The sequence below is a fragment of the Elephas maximus genome, chromosome 18, assembly GCF_024166365.1.
Source record: "Elephas maximus indicus isolate mEleMax1 chromosome 18, mEleMax1 primary haplotype, whole genome shotgun sequence".
In the NCBI taxonomy this organism is placed as follows: Eukaryota; Metazoa; Chordata; class Mammalia; order Proboscidea; family Elephantidae; genus Elephas; species Elephas maximus.
Genome location: NC_064836.1, coordinates 81,220,172 through 81,243,640, shown reverse-complemented (window position 1 = coordinate 81,243,640; position 23,469 = coordinate 81,220,172). Strand labels below are relative to the sequence as shown.

Below are 23,469 nucleotides of genomic sequence, written 5' to 3'. Positions count from 1 at the left end.
GGTAACTGGCTACCTTTACTGAACATTTTCATCAAAGATTCCATAGAAGAATCCTGATCAAATGGGGGAAAATGCAGAAAAGAATCTCAAATTCTCATGAATTCTAGACTTTCTGGAGCCATGGAGGTTGGATGAACTCCTAAACGATTGCACTGAGATAATATTTAAACCTTAGACAAAAATAACCCCTGAAGGTTTCTTAAAACCAAACAATAGTTTAGCTTAACTAGTAAAAAAGGCCTGTCTTGAGCATTAAGCTGTTTTAAGAACTATCTATATGGGATCAAACTGACAACAGCAACTCGAAAGATTAGATAGAAACCTTAGGGGGCAGTGAGTTTATGTTAATGGGAGAGGGACAACTCAGAAAAAGAGGGTGAGAATGGTTGTACAACTCAAAGAATGTAATCAATGTCACTAAATGTACATGTAGAAATGGCTGAATTGGTGAATATTTTGCTGTGTACATTCCCAACAACAACAAAATAAACTTGAGGAAAATAAAATCATCTTCTCTAAAGTATCACACCTTTGCCTCTTCCTACCCCAGGTCTGTTATGATCATGAGAAATACCAGCTAACTGCTCCCCCAAAGGACCTTTTGGAAGGCTGTCTGACTTTATTAGGTTAAGAAACTGTGTCCCCAGAAAGATAAAAGACAGTTCAGTGTGTGGATTAGTTTATCTAAGATTCACTAACCCATAATAATAAGCAGGGAAAGGGCCTAAGTGAGGGCTGGCACTGCTGTTGAAGACAGAAAAGAAGGTAAACGTTCAGGACAAGAGAGTCGAAAGCAGAAAGGGAGGGGTGAAGCCCGCAGCCTGTTACAGTGTTAAGCTGAGACTTCCAGTCATCTAGGGGTCACATGAGGGTGTCCTGGGTTGGATAGTGTCCCCCCAAAGTTCATGTCCTTCCTGGAACCTCAGAATGTGACCTTATTTGGAAATAGGGTTGACACAGACGTAATGAGTTAAGACAAGGTCATATTGGGGTAGAGTGGGCTCTTAATCCAGTGTTACTGGTGTCCTTATATGAAGAGGAAAGAGACACAGGGAAGAGGCCACATGAAGACGGAAGCAGAGACTGTAGTTATACAGCTACTAGCCAAGCAATGCCAGGAGCTACCAGAAGCTGGAAGAGGCAAGGAAGGCTGCTCCTCTAAGGGCTTCAGAGTGAACGTGGCGCTGTCAACACCTTGGTCTCAGACTTCTAGCCTCCAGTGCTGTGACGGGACAGATTCCTGACGTTTGAAGCCACCCAGTTTGTGGTGCTTTGTCATGAGAGCTCTAGGACACCAATATAGACTGTGGTTCTAGGAAGTGAGGTGTTCCGTAACAAATGCCTAAAAACCTAGAAGTGCCTTTGGAACTCGGTAAGGGGAAGAGGCTGGAAGAACTTTGAGGCACTTAATAGAAAACACCCAAGGAACTCCTGGGGCTATCCAAAGCTAAAAGAGGCAAGGAAACACTCTCCCCCAGAAGTCTGAAGGGAACATGGCCCTGCCAACAACTTGATTTCAGACTTCTGGCCCCCAGAACCGTTAGAGAATAAATTTCCATTATTTTAAGCCAGCCAGTTTGTGGTGCTTTGTTATGTCGGCCCTAGAAAACTATTACAGAGGAAACTGGAATTCTGAGTATTCACTGGTTATCTCCTATGATGTAGGCAAAGTTGATAGAGTAAATGAGAAATATTACCTCTTTAGATATCAAATGCATGACTAAAACCCAGTGATGCAACCTGTGCTTTGCCCTCATCTGAGCCAGCCAACTACTTTCATAACCTGGAGACTCGCAGTCATGAATATAATTGTTACTAGTATTCACAACGTGTACTATTCCATTTGGAACACATTAAACACACTGCATTTTCAGTGTTTTACAGCCTTATCATTTTATCAGGATGAAGATGGCTTTTTTCAAAATCCTATATTTCTTACCAGTATCTCTGGATTGGGTGGTGGTGGTGGAAGCTGTATCGGAGGCAAGGTGCTCAAGGGAAACCCTTGCTTCACCTTATTAATCTGTTCATTGTACTGTGTCTGATGGAAGAAAGGAAACAATATTTAAGGCAAAAGCAACTTAAAAAAATATAGCATATGGGAAAAATTAATATACAGTTTTGAAAAATACACTATAAATCCTTTTCTGCATTAAGAACCTTTTTTTGACATAAAACAACTCAGTAGACTATTACCCCCACAAGTAATTAGTTGTATTCTTAGCAGTGTCTGTTGATTAACAAGATACAGAGACACAGAATTCAGAGATCCCACGTGATAATTCCTCAGCCCTTCCGTAATCCTTAGGCTTGAAACAGGGACCACTGATATAAAGTGAATACAGACCTGAAACGGTCAAGAAGCTATAGATAACGCACTAGCTAATAAATAGATAAACAAACTTATCTGTAACAAAAGCTGTTCATTTAAAACTGGAGTGGAAATTTTAGGAAGATGCCTTCAATATCCACAATTTGTTTATTCCCAAAACTGTAACTCTAGCTAACTCTAGCTCCACATCTACTTTTGTTTTCTTCCTTTGAATTTCCGTCAAAAACGAGACACTCTTCCTTAAAGCTTAATATGTTTTCAACTTTTTTTTTTTTGGCATTGTCACCATTTTTCAGTACTATATTATTTTATAAACAACCCATAGGAGCTGAAAAAAAATTTTCTTATAAATCAAAACATTTAGAAACTTCCACATAGAAACAAACGCTTGAAATAGGACAAGGGACTGTTCTTTCAAGGCCAGAACTCTGAATAAACCCAACAAAAATGCTAAATATCACTAAAGACTACCTAAGGGAAGAGGGGAAGAGAAATGGTTCAGGCCACGAAGGAAGAAGCTAGAGAACTCTGCTGAACGTTTTGTGAAACCACCCTAAGAAATTAGCACTAAATCGTTATAATAATAAATATATGTATTTTATAATAAATAAAACATTGTATCAGCCTTAAAATATAAATGCAAAAACATTCTAAGGCCAAATTAATTAAAATATTCAATAGGTTTTGTCTTTAGCTTACTTTTAGCAAGGTCCTAATTCTATTAAACTAATAATTAAGAATTTGTTATTTTGCATTATGGAATAACCACATAATAAGTTAAGGTTGAAATTCATACAGGTCGACTTGATTTTCCTTTAATTTTTGAATACATTATTATTCAGGTCAAGTTAAGACATTTCTTTTTGATTGGGACAGAGTTAGTTTCGGAATTCTAGAGAAACAAGGTATGAGCCTCAATTTTTGAGTTTATTATATCCTGGTCTATGGGGATCAAATAAGGCTCTAAACGGTCATGTGTATGAATCTAGGATGCAATCTACAATTAGCTGCATGGAAATGCTCAGTCTCAAACGGAAGACCTAAGTGTTAATAAATGGAACGAAGGAACATGTTGCCCCTTAAATCTCTCTAACAATTATTTTTTTAATGTTGGATTTTTAAGTACACAGCACCTATAACACTCAGCCAATTTACTCTCAATGTACTTCAGGGCTTACCCTGAGGAATGCAATCTTGTTTCTAACGTCCATCACAATGGCATTCCAACTGTCTACTGCAGCCTTTAGCTGAAGTGATTCCAGGTTGCTGGTGTAGAAAAAGATATACGAGACAGGTCTTTTTCTTATATACCATTTAGGTTCCAAAAAATTTCCAGTATGTTCTCTAGCATATAGGTAAATATGTAAAATATCAACAAAATTATTTCCTTACCAACAATTACTTCAAGTGGGCAAGAAGATATACGGAAGGGCTTGCTTTTTATTAAAAATAAAAGCAAAAACTACATAGCAATCCTTGTTTCAATAGCAAATATGCTTCTAGAAGACCAAGTATTTTTCTATATTGGTGGCATCATTTCTTAGGATGTGTTTTAAAACCTTTGTAAAGGAATTCCTCCAATGAAGTAGGGAGACAGAGAAGGCCAAAGAGGGAAACTGCCCCATTCATCTAATACAGGAACATTCTCAAAGATACACGAGAATCTTTGAGGGTTTGACTCATCTTGGAAGGTGGTTTTATACCATTTTCACATGGCGGTGGTTGGGCTATCTGGCTTCTCTGCAAATTGGAAAAAGGGTATTCTGTTTGGGAAGGCACATTAGAAAGATGTGTCTTCTCTGGGAGAATTAGATTTTGGCTTTGTACAGTGCATAAATTGCACAAAGATGGCAGACTCTGATAATCTATGCTCACCAAATGACTTACTAAAGCGAGAACCGCTTCGGGGTCTGTCATCCCTTGAAGAAAGATTTTATGAGGACTTTGAAAAGGCTCTGTCTGTTATGACATGCCCACACCAGTGTCCTCCAGCATAATAGCTTCAAAAGGGCAGGACAAGTTATCAGTGAGGTTTTCTCAAAGTGACCTCATAAAATTCTAAATCCCTCTATCAAGCAGACAGACGGATCACTTACAACAGGGATTCCTCAACCCGAATGCACATCGGCACATCCTGGGACTCTTGCCAACACATCAGAGATTCTGATCATTTAGAATTAAAGCCTAATCATAATCACTAACACGATCACTATTAAAAAAAGTATGATGACTCAGCCTCAGAGATTAACTTAATGACAGTAGTTCTTTAAGTTTGAAGGTATTCCCCATAAAATTATAAATTTGGGAGGATTTGATACAGGCTGTCCAATATTTGAAAACCGTTCATCTAGGGCATAGCAGGAAACTGCCTTTAATACGATTTTAGGTGATATTTCGCCCAGCCTATTCCAAAAGTATTTAACATCAAGCATTAGAAGGGAGAACAATAGTAAAGTTTTCCAATTAGAATCCATCTTGTTTTGTAAATGTCCGGTCTTTATGCACGTCTCTGGCTGCGATTTTCATCTGTTTCACTAGGAGGAATGAAAAACACCTGTCAGCAGCCATGACGGCCCTGAGCAGACTCACAGAGCTTCAGCAGAGGCAACTAAGCCAAAGCATTAGAGTAACTAAAAGACTTCTGAGGTTTAAAAAAACAAGGCGGCCTCTTCACTCCGAAGATCAATATTATATACGTAAAACACACTGCAGACTATGCTCAACCTCGGGTCCCTTGTGAATATCTATCTCTGAAATCAAGGTACACTCCAAGGGAAAGGGTACCTTGCCACCATGTGCGTCGCCCTGGCAAGCTGACTGAGACACTCCTTTTCGGTCTGCTCTAGATGCAGCAACCCGAAATCTCGACGACACTGTAAGAAATGCACCTGCAGGTTTTTGAGAGAGAGAGGGGCTGAGGATGTCCTTCTCGGCACTGCAAATAAACACATTCTTTCCTCAATCATCTCACATACATTTTAGACTATTTTTCAACCTTTTCCAACTGCACCTGGGCTTCTTGACATTATAAAAACTTTTTGATCAATACAATTCTGCTTTTTTACCAATGGTTTCTGGGTTGATAAACATTCTAGAACCTTAGTTTACAAATCTGCACATTTACTCAAATCATCTGAGAAACTTTACAAAATGATGCCTTGGTCCCAGAGGCTTTAATTTACTTAATATTGGGTACAACTTAGGCATCTAGATTTCTCAAAGCTCTCTGGTGACTCTATTATGGAGCAAAGTTTGAGGTCACTCCAAAGAAGGCCTGATATCTACTTTATTTTCATTGATTAAGTAAGGGAATAATCAGAAATCCAGAACCAGAATGCCCAAATGGGCCTTGGAGGCCATCGAGGCATGTCTCCCTCCCAAAGCAGAAATCAGCACACCATTACTGATGTAGGACCATTTAGCCTGTTCTGTTTTGTTTTGTCACTACCGATTGTTCAATGTTCACTAGAAATAGCTTATTACACTCTTAGCATCAAGTGTTAGAAAGTTCTTCCTTTCTCAAATTAATACTAGAAGTAGAAAGCAACTTTCCTGTCTGACTACAAGCAGTGAAAAACAAAGCATATTAAACTTAAGCTTTCATGGTCATCTGGGCTCTTTTATTAAAGCTAATACCCCAACAATTTATTCTCTAGGAATTTTTGGTTCAGGTATCACTCCTTGGCTGGTGACCTGCGAATCCCAAGTGCTCTGCTAGAGAATAGAGCTTACCCATGACAGAGGTGGGAAGGGTTTGTAACGCTTTTAATGTCAGCGGGCTCTCCAAAAATTTGAATCTTACTGTGTATCAAGTTTGGTTATCCATAAATAAAAATCACATACACACATACAATCACATTTCTTTTGAGAGACCCTATCTGCAGTGTTCAAGGCTAACCCAGGAGAGATTGGGTAACTTTTGGGGGGCTTGGAAGGTAGGCTCCATTTTTTACTTTGGGGTATATGATGGGTATGTATTTTGGGGAGATTAGGGGAGCAAAAGAAGAAAAAGGAGGAATTATAGCCACAATGAAATGTGGTTCTTAGAAGTTTGGTTTAGTAATCCGGCTTCATGAGATTTTCCCAAGATGCCTGCGTTTGCTTTCCACACTTCAGTAGACCAACTTCTTGGAGTCATTTGAGAAAAATTACAACATAAGACCACCAACATTCACGTATTCAGGCACAAAGTCACAAAGCACCAGAGTTTGAGATATGTTTTCTTGGCAGGTCCTGAGATGTCGTGTGTCTGTTTATTTAAGAAGCACTCTTCTTTTTTTCAATTCTTTAATATAGTGGCCTCCCCTACCCCACCCAGTTTGATGTTGTTTTTGCTGGTTGGTGTTTTATTTTTGTTTTTTACCTCAGCTGTTAAAGCTCTTCTGGTTTCTGCATTCAGTTTGTTCTGGTATGTTTTAATTGTGCTTTCCAGGTTATGCTTCTCCAGTTCCCATTCAGATCTGAAATATTTGACCATGAAAGAGTCAGTAATATTTCAGCTAAGAAAAAACAGTCTTTTCTATCTTATTCAGGGGAATAAAGATATAAGGTACACAGTAAGCAGGAAATGACTTCTTGGAGAAGTATACAGCATATACAAACAAGAGAAGACACTACTCAACTATTCTTCACTATTATAAAGAGACTTAAGTTTTAATTCATGTCATTATCATAGGTATTATGACTAAAAACTTGGCTCTGAAATCAACTTGTCTTAGGATGAATCTAAGCTCCACAACTTATTTAATGTGAAACCTTGGGCAAATTACATAACTTCTCTTTGCCTCAGTTTCCTTGTATTTAAAAACAGAGAAAATTGTAATGTTATCTCAAATAGTGGTGAAAATTCATTAAGATAATCTACATAAGGCATTTTGTGTTTGGCACATAATAGGTACCAAATAAATGTTAGCTATTATTAATAAATTTTACATAAAATAAGGTTTAGACAAGCCTTTTTGTATACCAACAATGGCAACCATAAACGTTTTTATTACCCCCTTTTTTTTCATTATAAAGCTAAGTCATTGCATAAAATATTATACTGGTTATTTCTGTGATCACATTCAATACCTAAAATGAAAACAAATCCGACAGCTTGAGAGAGAGAGAGATGGTAAAAATATCGCATGTGAAGGACACTGATGGAAACTGGCTATCTGTGAAGTTTCTTTTTCTATTCCACCTCAGCTTTCCACATTTGAGTTCCAGAACTCTAGTACATACAAACTAAATTCTGTCTTTAATGAAGAGAGTTAACTGAAAATAAAACACTGTAATATTTTCACAGAACATTACACGAAAGCTATTGTCAGCGTTTTATTATTAAAAATCTGGATGAGTGAGTCCCTGACAAACACTGATGAGAAGTTTGATGAAACAGTATATTCTAAATATCATTAAGGCCCGAGGGTTTGTTTGTTTGTTTTTAATTGTATTTTAGATGAAGGTTTATAGAACAAACTAGCTTCTCATTAAACAGTTAATACATACTCTTCTACGACATTGGTTAACAACCCCACAACGTGTTGACATTCTCCCTTCTCGAACTCGCGTTCCCTATTACCAGCTTTCCTGTCCCCTCCTGCCTTCTAGTCTTTGCCCTGGGACTGGTGTACCCCTTTAGTCTCATTTTGTTTCATGGAGGGGCTGAGTTTTTTTAGGGGAAAAAAATCATAAAACATTCAAATAGATATATTAACCCATTAAACACTGTGAAAAATTATGCCTACAAGAACAAAAGAAAAAATAGATAAATTGGACTTCATCAAGTTAAAAACTTCTGTGCATCAAAGGACACCATCAAGAAAGTGAAATGACAACCCACAGAATGGGACAAAGTATTTGCAAATCATGTGTCTGGGATACAAGGGACTCGTATTCAGAACATGTAAAGAACTCTTTAAAATTTACAATAAGGAGACAAAAAACGGAACTTTAGAACAGTGGGTAAAGAACCTGAATAGACATTTCTCAAAAATAAAAATAGACAAATGGCTAGTAAGCATTTGAAAAGATGTTTAACATCATCAATCATCAGGAAAATGCAAAACAAAACCACAATGAGGTGCCACTTCACACCCACTAAGATGGCTACAATTAAAAAAAAAAAGACCAGAAATTTAACGAGTGTTAGCAAAGATGTAGAGAAACTAGAACCCTTGTGCATTGCTGGTGGGAGGGTAAAATGGTTCGGCTGCTATGGAAAACATTTTAATCATTCCTCAAAAAAGTTAAACATTGACCCAACAATTTCACTCACATGCATGCACCCAAAACAAGTGAAAACATTTTCAAACAAAACTTATACACAAATGTTTACAGCCCCAAAAAACCCGTTGAATCGCAGCATTATACATAATATCCAAAAGGCAAAAACAGCCTAATGGAGAAACAAACTGTGGTATACACATACAACAGAACATTATTTAATAGTCATAAAAAAGAATAAAGTACTGACACATGCTACAACATGGGTGGGCTTCAAAAATATTGTGCTAAGTGAAAGAAGTCAGGCACAAAAGCTCACGTATTGTTTGATTCTGTTTATGTGAAATACCCAGAACGGCGAAATCCATGAAGACAGAAAGCAGGCTGGTGGTACCAGGGACTGAGCTCAGAGGAGAGCGGGGATAAGCTGCTCGGTGGGCAAGCAGCTGTGTTTTGGAATAATGGGAATGTTTCAGAACTAGACAGGGGTAGTGGCTGCACAACACTGGGAACGCACTAAACGCCCCTGAACTGTACACTTTACAGTGGTTACTTTTATGTTATGTGAATTTTACCTCAATAATTAAAAAAAAAAAAAACCAGGGGAGGGAAGCAATTAGGGCTACAGAAGAACAAACTGGCCATGAGTTGATAATCATTTAATCACTAAGCGTGGGTGATAGGTACTGGGAGTTCATTATACTATTCTCTTTTGTGAATCTTTGAACACGTTCGTAATGAAAAGTTAAAAATAAATAAACACTGGCCTCTGAGTGTAAAAAAACAAACAGAAAACCCAAGATGGTATAACACTTCATACCCACTACAATGGCTAAAATAAAAAATATAAGACAGATAGTAGCAAGTGTTGATGACGATGTAGAGAAACTGGAACCCCCGTACACCCCTGGTGGGGTTGTAAACTGGCGGGAATACTTTGGAAAACAGTTGGGCAGTTCCTCAAAATCCTAAACACAGAATTACCACTCTTAGGGGAGAACTGAAAACACATGTCTACACAAAAACTTGACATGAGCGCTCACATATGCATAACAGTCAAAAATGTGGAAACAACCCAAATGTCCTCAAATGATGAATGATTAAGCAAAATATGGTACATCCATACAATGGAATATTATTTGTACATGAAAAGGAAAGAGCACTGATACATGCTAAAACACGGATGAGCATTAAAAACAACGTGGTAAGAAGCTAGTTGCAAGAAGCCACTTATTATATGATTCCATTAATATTATACGATTCCATTTATATGATAATGATCCCATTTGTACAAATGCAAATCCCCAGAGACGGGGCGTAATTAGTGGCTGCCTGAGCTGGGTGCAGCGGATGGAAACTGCTAATGGTGCTGGGGTTTCTCTCTGGGGTGATGAAAGCGTTCTGACATTAGATAGTGATAACAGTTGTACAACTCTGTGAGGATATACTAAAAACCACTAAATTTTACATTTTAACAGAGTACATTTCATGTTATATGAATCATATGTAAATAAAGCTGACATAAAAAAACACGTACAAGCAAAAATAAGTGAATCAGGATAAAACTTAGCCAGTTTCATCAAGCAGTCCATCTAGTAGTATTGATTGAGGCAGAGGGACAAGAACTCTTAAGCCCTAGACCCTGACGGCCGTTTGTTATGGGACCATAACATTGGTGATTTCACCTCTCTGAGCAGTTTCTATGGCCAGAGCTCAGGTGACCACACCTCCCAATGTGCCCAGGACACCCACTGTCCCGGCGTGATTGTTAATACCGCTCACTTTCACGCTAAAACATTCCCCAGTTTTGATGATAAATTATATGGCTACCGTACCCAGAAAGGGCCCTGGTGGTACGATGGTTAAGCGCTCAGCTGCTAACCAAAAGGCTGGAGGTTTGAACCCACCCAGCGGCTCCGCAGGAGAAAAGACCTGGGGATCTGCTCCCATAAAGATTACAGCCTGTGAAACCCCATGGGGCAGTTCTACTCTCTCCTATAGGGTCGCTGTAAGTCAGAATCAATTCAAGGGCGGCACTCAACAACAACCCGAGCCGGAGTACGCCGAATGGAATACACAGAGTTTAGAGAAGGTGCACCCTCCAAAACGAAAGCTACATTTTGACATGTACCTTTTCATGGTAAGTTGCTCTTTAAGGTTCTTGATTTCATTATCTTTAGCACAGATTTGATGTTGTAATCTAAGCAAATTGGAAAAAAAAAGTCATAAAATGTTAGAAATTATCTCTGATTAACACAGGGCAGCTCTGCACATAGCTGAAGAGAGACTAAGTATACGCATTTTGAACCACAAATTTTGAGCCTGAAAATAACTGCTGGATTTCATACCTGGTTCTTCTGAAATTTCTCTTTCCCATTTCTAATGTCTGTTTGACTGTCTTCCCAAAGAAAGAGGAACTAAGTTCTGAACTAGTAGGCTGGCAAGTGGAGGGAAGTGTTATCTTGTATCCTCAGTTCGATGACTTGGAAAAACATCTATCAAGATATTTGCTCATTAGTTTACTCACTAGAAAACAGAGAAGTCATCTTCTGATTTCCTAGGCCTGTTGTGGGACTGAGAACTTTAAATTCCTTAAAGAGATATTATATCAAGTCAAGCAAGTTATCAGACTTAAGATCTGAAAAAAATCAGACCTTAAATATGGAAGCAATGAGGCTATATGCAAATAAGAATTTTAATTAAAACTATAAATTATAACTGGGGAGTCACTTATATGACCTAAAGGGGAAGACTGGGTAAAAGTTTTCTATAAATATGAAAACATAACTTCCTATCAGCTTAAAATTTGATATGCAAGAAGCTATGAAGAGAATGCAAAATAATTCTTTTTGGTTGATACATATTCACATTTTTTGTTCCCCCTTTGTGCTGCTGTATTTTTTTTTTTTAAAAAAACAAGCTTTTATATTTATTTGTTAATTTGGTTCAATATGAAGAGATTTAGAGCAAAAGCGCATTTCTCTTTCAGTCTCTGATATGTTCAGACTCTTAGGATACATAGTTTTGGTTAATATAAATTATTGTAATGATAAAACCTTGAAACAATGATTGTAAGGTTGGTTGGATTGCTCACTACTAGACTTCAGAGACTACCAACCCATCTTTAATATAAGCTTCTTAGAAGCTATAGACTTACAATCAAATTTCTGTTGACCTGAGAAAGCAGTAAACAAAACGAAACAAAAACAGGTCTCTTTCTATATAACAGAAGTCATGTTCTTAAGTACAAAATAAGAAATACAAGCTCTGTTATTACAGTAGACAAGAATAAGTACAATTAGGCTTACTTAATCATAAGATATATATGAAAGTAAGTAGCAAGGTATGTAAGACTGAGATCGTCCTTTCCTTTGTGTACTTTTATTCCTTCAATATTTTACTCAACTCTATCCACAGCAGGCAGTTGCCTATTTCTCACTCTGGTTGGCAAGGCAACAAATATTGTTGGTTGCAGCCTATGGACAGTTCTTCATGTGTCGTCACAGTGCCACCTAGTGGCCAGACAGGGTCATCTATTAGAGGTCACGTACATGACAGTAAAAACCTAGGATTTCCTGCTATCAACAGACTTATACTTACTTGGAAACCTTACTGATTCCAAAAGCCACTTGCTGGTTAAGAGATGAAATGATTTTATCTTTCTTTTTAATCTGCATTTGGTTTTCTTGCCACCGAAAAGTTACTGTTTTCAACTGTTTTTTGAAATCCTGATCAAAGAAAAATATTATTTCAAAGTTAATTCTGTTCAAGTACCAGAAACAGAGAGAGAGAGAAAAAAAACTGTTATTTTTAAAAAAGAAGATACCATTAAGTTTCACATTTGAACATCTGACTCCCCTCCGATCTGAGAGCAAAGGCACTTACTTCACACTGACAGTGCAGTGTACGAAGCTGCCGCTGAAGAGCCAGCCTCTCCTTCCCAGTTTCCCCATCACCTGCAGTCACCTTGCTGGCTGAGCCCTATTGAGCAAATGAAATATGCATGTCTGAATTTCAGATGACATAAAATGAAGCTTTCATCATTTTTTTTAGTTACCTTACTTTCCTCTTTAAAAAAGGCGTAAATATTTTATTTAAAGGGGATTTAAAGTTGCCATCTATCTCCTCTTCCTGCTTTATTTCTCGGATTAGGTTAAACAAATTCACCTCTCTCCAATTATAAAACAAAAAAAACCAAACCCACTGCCATTGAGTGGATTCTGACTCATAGCAACCCTACAGGACAGAGTAGAGCTGCCCCACAGGGTTTCCAAGGCTGTAAACCTTTAAGGAAGCAGATTGCCGCATCTTTCTCCATTGAGCGGCTGGTGGATTCCAACCACTGACCTTTTGTTTAGCAGCCAAGTGCTTAACCACTGCGCCACCAGGGCTCCTCTCCTCAATGACAGCATTTGCTAAACAGCACCACAGTAGCCTGCCTGCTGCTGCGTACAATAACATGACCTGTGTGCTTACCATGTTTTAAGAGCTTTCTGTACAATGCATTTCATGGTCATGAGAATCTTATCAGGTAGGCACTCATTATTCCCATTTTAGAGATGATAAAACTGCATAAGTAACTTGTCTAAGCTCACACAGACAAGTGGAGAAGGAGTCTCAATTCTAACTCAGAGAGTCTGGTTTCAATTATTACACTATATCATCTTAGTTTAATATTCAACTTCTCCATTGGATTGTAAACACTATGTCAGGGACTATGTCTTAGCATAGCTTTTGACACACACCAACCCACTGCCTTCGAGTCAATTCCAACTCATAGTGACCCTATAGGACAAAGTAGAGCTGCCCCGTAGGGTTTCCAAGGCTGTCATCTTTACGGAGGCAGACTGTTTCATATCTTTCTTCCTGGAATGGCTGATGGGTTCAAACTGCCAGCCTTTCAGTTAGAAGCTGAGCACTTAACCGCTACACCACCAGGGCTGGTTCTTGACACACAGTAAGTGCTAAATAATGCTTTTTGAGTAAATAAATAATCATTTTTAGAAAGGTCTACAATATTACTCTGATTCTGTTTTCAAGTTCTTATAGTTCTCATGGCTGTTGAATGAAAACTAGAGGCTCCACATTTCAACTTCAATGTGACATCCAAAGTTAAAAACATGGTATTTCAGTTAAAATACACTGATCCTAATATTATAATTAGAACCAAAAAGAACCAGCGCCGTCGAGTCGATTCCGACTCATAGCGACCCTATAGGACAGAGTAGAACTGTCCCGTAGGGTTTCCAAAGAGCACCTGGCGGATTTGAACTGCCAGCCCTTTGGTTAGCAGCCGTAGCACTTAAAATTAGAAAGAAGAAAAAAGTACAGGACAAATATGTGAATGTTGTATGAATAACAGCCAGGGAATCACCTGTACTAACTGCACCCTTCAGACAATCCAGACGCCTACATGGTACGCCCTCACACGTCAGCCAAGGAGCAGGCTATCAGAAAACTACCTCCGTATGCACTGCTCGTGGGTGGGTAAGACAAGCGGTTTTCATAAAGAAAACGAAGCATTTGCTCCAGTGAACACTTAAATCATGTTCATACGCCTCTTCGCATACAGATACATGATTTCAAGCAGGGACTACTACCAGGAGAGGAACTGAAGAAAACAACTGCTATGCGTTAAGATTTTTGTAGACATTTCATGGTAGCAACCAGATATAAATACAAATAGTGATGAAAATCACTTTGTTTTACAAAACTATTATTCTCACGACATTTAACCCAATGGGATTATGCCCATTGTGTCTTTCATTTTTTTCCTGTGGTCCTGGAAAACCTTTGCAAGGAATGCGTTCATAAGCAGCTCTGCCCAATAGTTAAAGTCAGGAAATTGTTTGAGCTCTAAAGAGAAAAGGTTTCCAGCTAAGTTTTGTTTTTCTTGTTTGGTTTTTCCTTCCCTCCTCCACCTACCTCTCTGTCCCTTCCCTGCTTTTTTTTTCTTCTGACAAACACAGTATAAACCGCTGGACTAACACACTATTCAATGAATCATGGGGAAAACAAAGTAACAACTGTTTCTGGAAGAAAGAAGCCTTTCCAGTCAGGCTTACCTGCTCTATCACGTCCAGAACATGCGGTTCATCCAGGCTACAGGTCTTGTCTTCAGTTGCAGGGTCTCCTTGGGCATCCCTGGAACCATCACTCATCAATCTACTGACTGGGCGTGGACTTCCTGGCTCTCTCTTCATCCGCTCTTCCTTTCCTACCATATGTGGGCTATCACGGTGACATAACAAGTGTGATCTTTTAAAATTGCATAGTGCTTTTCATCTAAGCCATTGCTTCCCAAATTGGTATTGTACTGATCTTGTGACACGCTTAGCATCAGAGTAGTTCATGGTCAAATAAAATTTGGACAGGGCCCATACTGTGTCCTCACACTGTGTCTTTCTCTTGAAGATTCACAGTGCATATTAGCACATTTAAGGTAGCACTCAGTCGAGGTACCGATTTAATTCTGCTCATTCCAGTGTTTTAAACAATCATGGTGCTCATTTTTCCCCAAATTTACAGCTATTAACATCAGTTACTTTAGGAAACAATACTTTGGGAAACACTGACGAGCGTGTCCAGATCTGCTGTACCATTTGACCATCATCACTTTCTTGACAGGCAGGTTGGTTTCATCAACTTCAATGTTTTAGGTCAAGTGTACATTTAAACAGAGGGCTACAAACAGCAACAGAAAGCAGATTTAAAAATGGAGGTTTCTTGTCTGACAGGAATTTTAAGAAACTGTAGTGAAAACATGTATTTCAGTAACTAGGAACAACTGAGAAAAGAATAAAAAGGCTAGACCTACAATGTCAATTAACCAATTACATAACTATCTCTAAATTTTAAATACAGGCCCACTACCTTTTCAGTTAGCCTACTATTTAAAAAAGTAGCTATTAATTTCCTTCTTAATCTCATTGAACGGCAACAAGAAATAATGCTTTGACTTTACTTGTGAACAGAAATAAAATAGATAACTCTGAGATAGATTATCACTTTTTTAGGCCACTGAGACCTAGAAAAAAATAACATCTAATACTCACAGGATGCTTTGTAAAACCTACATAAACAGTCATTAGGTATCACTGAGGCAGTCTTGAATATTTTGGAAAGTTTAATGAAATCAATGGCTTGTACAGACTAGCCACTCCCAAACCCAAGTAATTTTCCGAATTATCTGAAGAGCTCTTAAAAAGCATTTTCCCAGGCGCCTCCACACCTGTAAAAATGTAGTTAAATCTGTATTTTTAGAACTCCCCCCCAAGATTATTGCTGAGTTTTTAAACTATGATAATAGCATTAGGATAATATAGGAAAATGTCCATATTTTTAAGAGATGCAGGAGTGAAATTACAGGCTTCTGTGTTTGGATTTGAAAACACTTCAACAAAGAAAAGAATTTTAAGGGATGTTTGAAGCAAATACGGCAAAAGAATGATAACTATAAAATCAGGGTAACAGATATAAATACCATTCTCTTTACTGTTGTGTATATTTGAAAATTCTCATTTAAAAGTAAGGCTCCCTGGGTAATTTTATCTTTATCCAGGTTTGGGTCTCCACTGTGGGCAAAATGAGCAAAACAATTGATGGCATTGTTTCACTGTTTAGTAAGCTATTTTTATGGCATCCAGACATAGCCTGAAAAAAACCTATTGTTCTCTAGTTGCCAAAGAAAGTGAAATCCACCCCGGATGATGAACTATTTGCATACCGAGTGAATCATGACCAATATCAATGAGAAAACATCACCTGTAAGTGATGGCTTTAAAGTTAGTAATAAAATACGTTCTTGCTGCCATTTTGAAGGTCTCTCAATTATGTCCTCAAAGTGCATTCTCTAAAGCTACTAGCATTCAGTGAAGACTGTCTGGTGGGACTATCACCGTGATCTCTCTCCCTCTCCTTCACCCAGTGCATTCTCTGAAGCTACTAACATTCAGTGAAGACTCTCTGGTGGGACTATCACCGTGATCTCTCCCCTCTCCTTCACCCAGTGCATTCTCTGAAGCTACTAGCATTCAGTGAAGACTCTCTGGTGGGACTATCACCGTGATCTCTCCCCTCTCCTTCACCCAGTGCATTCTCTGAAGCTACTAGCATTCAGTGAAGACACTCTGGTGGGACTATCACCCTGATCTCTCTCCCTCTCCTTCACCCAATGCATTCTCTAAAGCTACTAGCATTCAGTGAAGACTCTCTGGTGGGACTATCACCGTGATCTCTCCCCTCTCCTTCACCCAGTGCATTCTCTGAAGCTACTAGCATTCAGTGAAGACTCTCTGGTGGGACTATCACCGTGATCTCTCCCCTCTCCTTCACCCAGTGCATTCTCTGAAGCTACTAGCATTCAGTGAAGACTCTCTGGTGGGACTATCACCGTGATCTCTCCCCTCTCCTTCACCCAGTGCATTCTCTGAAGCTACTAGCATTCAGTGAAGACACTCTGGTGGGACTATCACCCTGATCTCTCTCCCTCTCCTTCACCCAATGCATTCTCTAAAGCTACTAGCATTCAGTGAAGACTCTCTGGTGGGACTATCACCGTGATCTCTCCCCTCTCCTTCACCCAGTGCATTCTCTGAAGCTACTAGCATTCAGTGAAGACTCTCTGGTGGGACTATCACCGTGATCTCTCCCCTCTCCTTCACCCAGTGCATTCTCTGAAGCTACTAGCATTCAGTGAAGACTCTCTGGTGGGACTATCACCGTGATCTCTCCCCTCTCCTTCACCCACTGCATTCTCTGAAGCTACTAGCATTCAGTGAAGACTCTCTGGTGGGACTATCACCGTGATCTCTCTCCCTCTCCTTCACCCAGTGCATTCTCTGAAGCTACTAACATTCAGTGAAGACTCTCTGGTGGGACTATCACCGTGATCTCTCCCCTCTCCTTCACCCAGTGCATTCTCTGAAGCTACTAGCATTCAGTGAAGACTCTCTGGTGGGACTATCACCGTGATCTCTCCCCTCTCCTTCACCCAGTGCATTCTCTGAAGCTACTAGCATTCAGTGAAGACTCTCTGGTGGGACTATCACCGTGATCTCTCCCCTCTCCTTCACCCAGTGCATTCTCTGAAGCTACTAGCATTCAGTGAAGACTCTCTGGTGGGACTATCACCGTGATCTCTCTTCCTCGCCTTCACCCAGTGCATTCTCTGAAGCTACTAGCATTCAGTGAAGACTCTCTGGTGGGACTATCACCGTGATCTCTCTCCCTCTCCTTCACCCAGTGCATTCTCTGAAGCTACTAGCATTCAGTGAAGACTCTCTGGTGGGACTATCACCGTGATCTCTCCCCTCTCCTTCACCCAGTGCATTCTCTAAAGCTACTAGCATTCAGTGAAGACTCTCTGGTGGGACTATCACCGTGATCTCTCCCCTCTCCTTCACCCAGTACATTCTCTGAAGCTACTAGCATTCAGTGAAGACTGTCTGGTGGGACTATCACCGTGATCTCTCTCCCTCTCCTTCACCCAGTGCATTCTCTGAAGCTACTAGCATTCAGTGAAGACTCTCTGGTGGGACTATCACCGTGATCTCTCTCCCTCTCCTTCACCCAGTGCATTCTCTGAAGCTACTAGCATTCAGTGAAGACTCTCTGGTGGGACTATCACCGTGATCTCTCCCCTCTCCTTCACCCAGTGCATTCTCTAAAGCTACTAGCATTCAGTGAAGACTCTCTGGTGGGACTATCACCGTGATCTCTCCCCTCTCCTTCACCCAGTGCATTCTCTGAAGCTACTAGCATTCAGTGAAGACTGTCTGGTGGGACTATCACCGTGATCTCTCTCCCTCTCCTTCACCCAGTGCATTCTCTGAAGCTACTAGCATTCAGTGAAGACTCTCTGCTGGGACTATCACCGTGATCGCTCTCCCTCTCCTTCACCCAGTGCATTCTCTGAAGCTACTAGCATTCAGTGAAGACTCTCTGGTGGGACTATCACCCTGATCTCTCTCCCTCTCCTTCACCCAGTGCATTCTCTGAAGCTACTAGCATTCAGTGAAGACTCTCTGGTGGGACTATCACCGTGATCGCTCTCCCTCTCCTTCACCCAGTGCATTCTCTGAAGCTACTAGCATTCAGTGAAGACTCTCTGGTGGGACTATCACCGTGATCGCTCTCCTTCTCCTTCACACAGTGCATTCTCTAAAGCTACTAGCATTCAGTGAAGACTCTCTGGTGGGACTATCACCGTGATCTCTCCCCTCTCCTTCACCTAGTGCATTCTCTGAAGCTACTAGCATTCAGTGAAGACTCTCTGGTGGGACTATCACCGTGATCTCTCCCCTCTCCTTCACCCAGTGCATTCTCTGAAGCTACTAGCATTCAGTGAAGACTCCTTGGTGGGACTATCACCGTGATCTCTCCCCTCTCCTTCACCCAGTGCATTCTCTAACGCTACTAGCATTCAGTGAAGACTCCTTGGTGGGACTATCACCGTGATCTCTACCCTCTCCTTCACCCAGTGCATTCTCTGAAGCTACTAGCATTCAGTGAAGACTCTCTGGTGGGACTATCACCGTGATCTCTCCCCTCTCCTTCACCCAGTGCATTCTCTGAAGCTACTAGCATTCAGTGAAGACTCTCTGGTGGGACTATCACCGTGATCTCTCCCCTCTCCTTCACCCAGTGCATTCTCTGAAGCTACTAGCATTCAGTGAAGACTCTCTGGTGGGACTATCACCGTGATCTCTCCCCTCTCCTTCACCCAGTGCATTCTCTGAAGCTACTAGCATTCAGTGAAGACTCTCTGGTGGGACTATCACCGTGATCTCTCCCCTCTCCTTCACCCAGTGCATTCTCTGAAGCTACTAGCATTCAGTGAAGACTCTCTGGTGGGACTATCACCGTGATCGCTCTCCCCTCTCCTTCACCCAGTGCATTCTCTGAAGCTACTAGCATTCAGTGAAGGCTCTCTGGTGGGACTATCACCGTGATCTCTCTCCCTCTCCTTCACCCAGTGCATTCTCTGAAGCTACTAGCATTCAGTGAAGACTCTCTGGTGGGACTATCACCGTGATCGCTCTCCTTCTCCTTCACACAGTGCATTCTCTAAAGCTACTAGCATTCAGTGAAGACTCTCTGGTGGGACTATCACCGTGATCTCTCCCCTCTCCTTCACCCAGTGCATTCTCTGAAGCTACTAACATTCAGTGAAGACTCTCTGGTGGGACTATCACCGTGATCTCTCCCCTCTCCTTCACCTAGTGCATTCTCTGAAGCTACTAGCATTCAGTGAAGACTCTCTGGTGGGACTATCACCGTGATCTCTCCCCTCTCCTTCACCCAGTGCATTCTCTGAAGCTACTAGCATTCAGTGAAGACTCCTTGGTGGGACTATCACCGTGATCTCTCCCCTCTCCTTCACCCAGTGCATTCTCTGAAGCTACTAGCATTCAGTGAAGACTCCTTGGTGGGACTATCACCGTGATCTCTCCCCTCTCCTTCACCCAGTGCATTCTCTGAAGCCACTAGCATTCAGTGAAGACTCTCTGGTGGGACTATCACCGTGATCTCTCCCCTCTCCTTCACCCAGTGCATTCTCTGAAGCTACTAGCATTCAGTGAAGACTCTCTGGTGGGACTATCACCGTGATCTCTCCCCTCTCCTTCACCCAGTGCATTCTCTGAAGCTACTAGCATTCAGTGAAGACTCTCTGGTGGGACTATCACCGTGATCTCTCCCCTCTCCTTCACCCAGTGCATTCCCTGAAGCTACTGACATTCAGTGAAGACACTCTGGTGGGACTATCACCGTGATCTCTCCCCTCTCCTTCACCCAGTGCAATCTCTGATGCTACTAGCATTCAGTGAAGACTCTCTGGTGGGACTATCACCGTGATCTCTCCCCTCTCCTTCACTCAGTGCATTCTCTGAAGCTACTAGCATTCAGTGAAGACTCTCTGGTGGGACTATCACCGTGATCTCTCTCCCTAGCCTTCACCCAGTGCATTCTCTGAAGCTACTAGCATTCAGTGAAGACTCTTTGGTGGGACTATCACCGTGATCTCTCCCCTCTCCTTCACTCAGTGCATTCTCTGAAGCTACTAGCATTCAGTGAAGACTCTCTGGTGGGACTATCACCGTGATCTCTGCCCCCTCCTTCACCCAGTGCATTCTCTGAAGCTACTAGCATTCAGTGAAGACTCCTTGGTGGGACCATCACTGTGATCTCTCCCCTCTCCTTCACCCAGTGCATTCTCTGAAGCTACTAGCATTCAGTGAAGACTCTCTGGTGGGACTATCACCGTGATCTCTCCCCTCTCCTTCACCCAGTGCATTCTCTGAAGCTACTAGCATTCAGTGAAGACTCTCTGGTGGGACTATCACCGTGATCTCTCCCCTCTCCTTCACCCAGTGCATTCTCTGAAGCTACTAGCATTCAGTGAAGACTCTCTGGTGGGACTATCACCGTGATATCTCTCCCCTCTCCTTCACCCAGTGCATTCTCTGAAGCTACTAGCATTCAGTGAAGACTCTCTGGTGGGACTATCACCGTGATCTCTCTCCCTCTCCTTCACCCAGTGCATTCTCTGAAGCTACTAGCATTCAGTGAAGACTGTCTGGTGGGACTATCACCGTGATCGCTCTCCCTCTCCTTCACCCAGTGCATTCTCTGAAGCTACTAGCATTCAGTGAAGACTCTCTGGTGGGACTATCACGGTGATCTCTCCCCTCTCCTTCACCTAGTGCATTCTCTGAAGCTACTAGCATTCAGTGAAGACTCTCTGGTGGGACTATCACCGTGATCTCTCCCCTCTCCTTCACCCAGTGCATTCCCTGAAGCTACTGACATTCAGTGAAGACACTCTGGTGGGACTATCACCGTGATCTCTCCCCTCTCCTTCACCCAGTGCAATCTCTGATGCTACTAGCATTCAGTGAAGACTCTCTGGTGGGACTATCACCGTGATCTCTCCCCTCTCCTTCACCCAGTGCATTCTCTGAAGCTACTAGCATTCAGTGAAGACTCTCTGGTGGGACTATCACCGTGATCTCTCTCCCTCGCCTTCACCCAGTGCATTCTCTGAAGCTACTAGCATTCAGTGAAGACACTCTGGTGGGACTATCACCGTGATCTCTCCCCTCTCCTTCACTCAGTGCATTCTCTGAAGCTACTAGCATTCAGTGAAGACTCTCTGGTGGGACTATCACCGTGATCTCTGCCCCCTCCTTCACCCAGTGCATTCTCTGAAGCTACTAGCATTCAGTGAAGACTCCTTGGTGGGACCATCACCGTGATCTCTCCCCTCTCCTTCACCCAGTGCATTCTCTGAAGCTACTAGCATTCAGTGAAGACTCTCTGGTGGGACTATCACCGTGATCTCTCCCCTCTCCTTCACCCAGTGCATTCTCTGAAGCTACTAGCATTCAGTGAAGACTCTCTGGTGGGACTATCACCGTGATCTCTCTCCCTCTCCTTCACCCAGTGCATTCTCTGAAGCTACTAGCATTCAGTGAAGACTCTCTGGTGGGACTATCACCGTGATCTCTCCCCTCTCCTTCACCCAGTGCATTCTCTGAAGCTACTAGCATTCAGTGAAGACTCTCTGGTGGGACTATCACCGTGATCTCTCTCCCTCTCCTTCACCCAGTGCATTCTCTGAAGCTACTAGCATTCAGTGAAGACTCTCTGGTGGGACTATCACCGTGATCTCTCCCCTCTCCTTCGCCCAGTGCATTCTCTGAAGCTACTAGCATTCAGTGAAGACTGTCTGGTGGGACTATCACCGTGATCTCTCTCCCTCTCCTTCACCCAGTGCATTCTCTAAAGCTACTAGCATTCAGTGAAGACTCTCTGGTGGGACTATCACCGTGATCTCTCTCCCTCTCCTTCACCCAGTGCATTCTCTGAAGCTACTAGCATTCAGTGAAGACTCTCTGGTGGGACTATCACCGTGATCTCTCCCCTCTCCTTCACCCAGTGCATTCTCTGAAGCTACTAGCATTCAGTGAAGACTGTCTGGTGGGACTATCACCGTGATCTCTCTCCCTCTCCTTCACCCAGTGCATTCTCTGAAGCTACTAGCATTCAGTGAAGACTCTCTGGTGGGACTATCACCGTGATCGCTCTCCCTCTCCTTCACCCAGTGCATTCTCTGAAGCTACTAGCATTCAGTGAAGACTCTCTGGTGGGACTATCACCGTGATCTCTCTCCCTCTCCTTCACCCAGTGCATTCTCTGAAGCTACTAGCATTCAGTGAAGACTCTCTGGTGGGACTATCACCGTGATCGCTCTCCCTCTCCTTCACCCAGTGCATTCTCTGAAGCTACTAGCATTCAGTGAAGACTCTCTGGTGGGACTATCACGGTGATCTCTCCCCTCTCCTTCACCCAGTGCATTCTCTGAAGCTACTAGCATTCAGTGAAGACTCTCTGGTGGGACTATCACCGTGATCTCTCCCCTCTCCTTCACCCAGTGCATTCTCTGAAGCTACTAGCATTCAGTGAAGACTCTCTGGTGGGACTATCACCGTGATCGCTCTCCCCTCTCCTTCACCCAGTGCATTCTCTGAAGCTACTAGCATTCAGTGAAGGCTCTGTGGTGGGACTATCACCGTGTTCTCTCTCCCTCTCCTTCACCCAGTGCATTCTCTGAAGCTACTAGCATTCAGTGAAGACTCTCTGGTGGGACTATCACCGTGATCGCTCTCCTTCTCCTTCACACAGTGCATTCTCTAAAGCTACTAGCATTCAGTGAAGACTCTCTGGTGGGACTATCACCGTGATCTCTCCCCTCTCCTTCACACAGTGCATTCTCTGAAGCTACTAGCATTCGGTGAAGACTCTCTGGTGGGACTATCACCGTGATCTCTCCCCTCTCCTTCACCCAGTGCATTCTCTGAAGCTACTAACATTCAGTGAAGACTCTCTGGTGGGACTATCACCGTGATCTCTCCCCTCTCCTTCAC

The 23,469-nt window shown here is 42.0% G+C and overlaps 1 protein-coding gene across 1 annotated transcript in view; it reads right to left on the bottom strand.

The window, feature by feature from the left end:
- Positions 1-16,817, bottom strand: part of LOC126061323 (E3 ubiquitin-protein ligase DZIP3-like) — a 32,134-nt gene extending 15,317 nt beyond the window's left edge. Inside the window, exons 1-8 of the mRNA XM_049857802.1 lie at positions 14,608-16,817; positions 12,428-12,523; positions 12,143-12,270; positions 10,674-10,742; positions 6,696-6,792; positions 5,117-5,220; positions 3,511-3,598; positions 1,940-2,041 (exon numbers count right to left, since the gene is read on the bottom strand). Coding sequence (XP_049713759.1) covers positions 1,940-2,041; positions 3,511-3,598; positions 5,117-5,220; positions 6,696-6,792; positions 10,674-10,742; positions 12,143-12,270; positions 12,428-12,523; positions 14,608-14,766 — 843 coding nt within the window. The 5' untranslated portion in view covers positions 14,767-16,817. The remainder of the gene's footprint in view (positions 1-1,939; positions 2,042-3,510; positions 3,599-5,116; positions 5,221-6,695; positions 6,793-10,673; positions 10,743-12,142; positions 12,271-12,427; positions 12,524-14,607) is intronic.
- Positions 16,818-23,469: the final 6,652 nt, after the last annotated feature.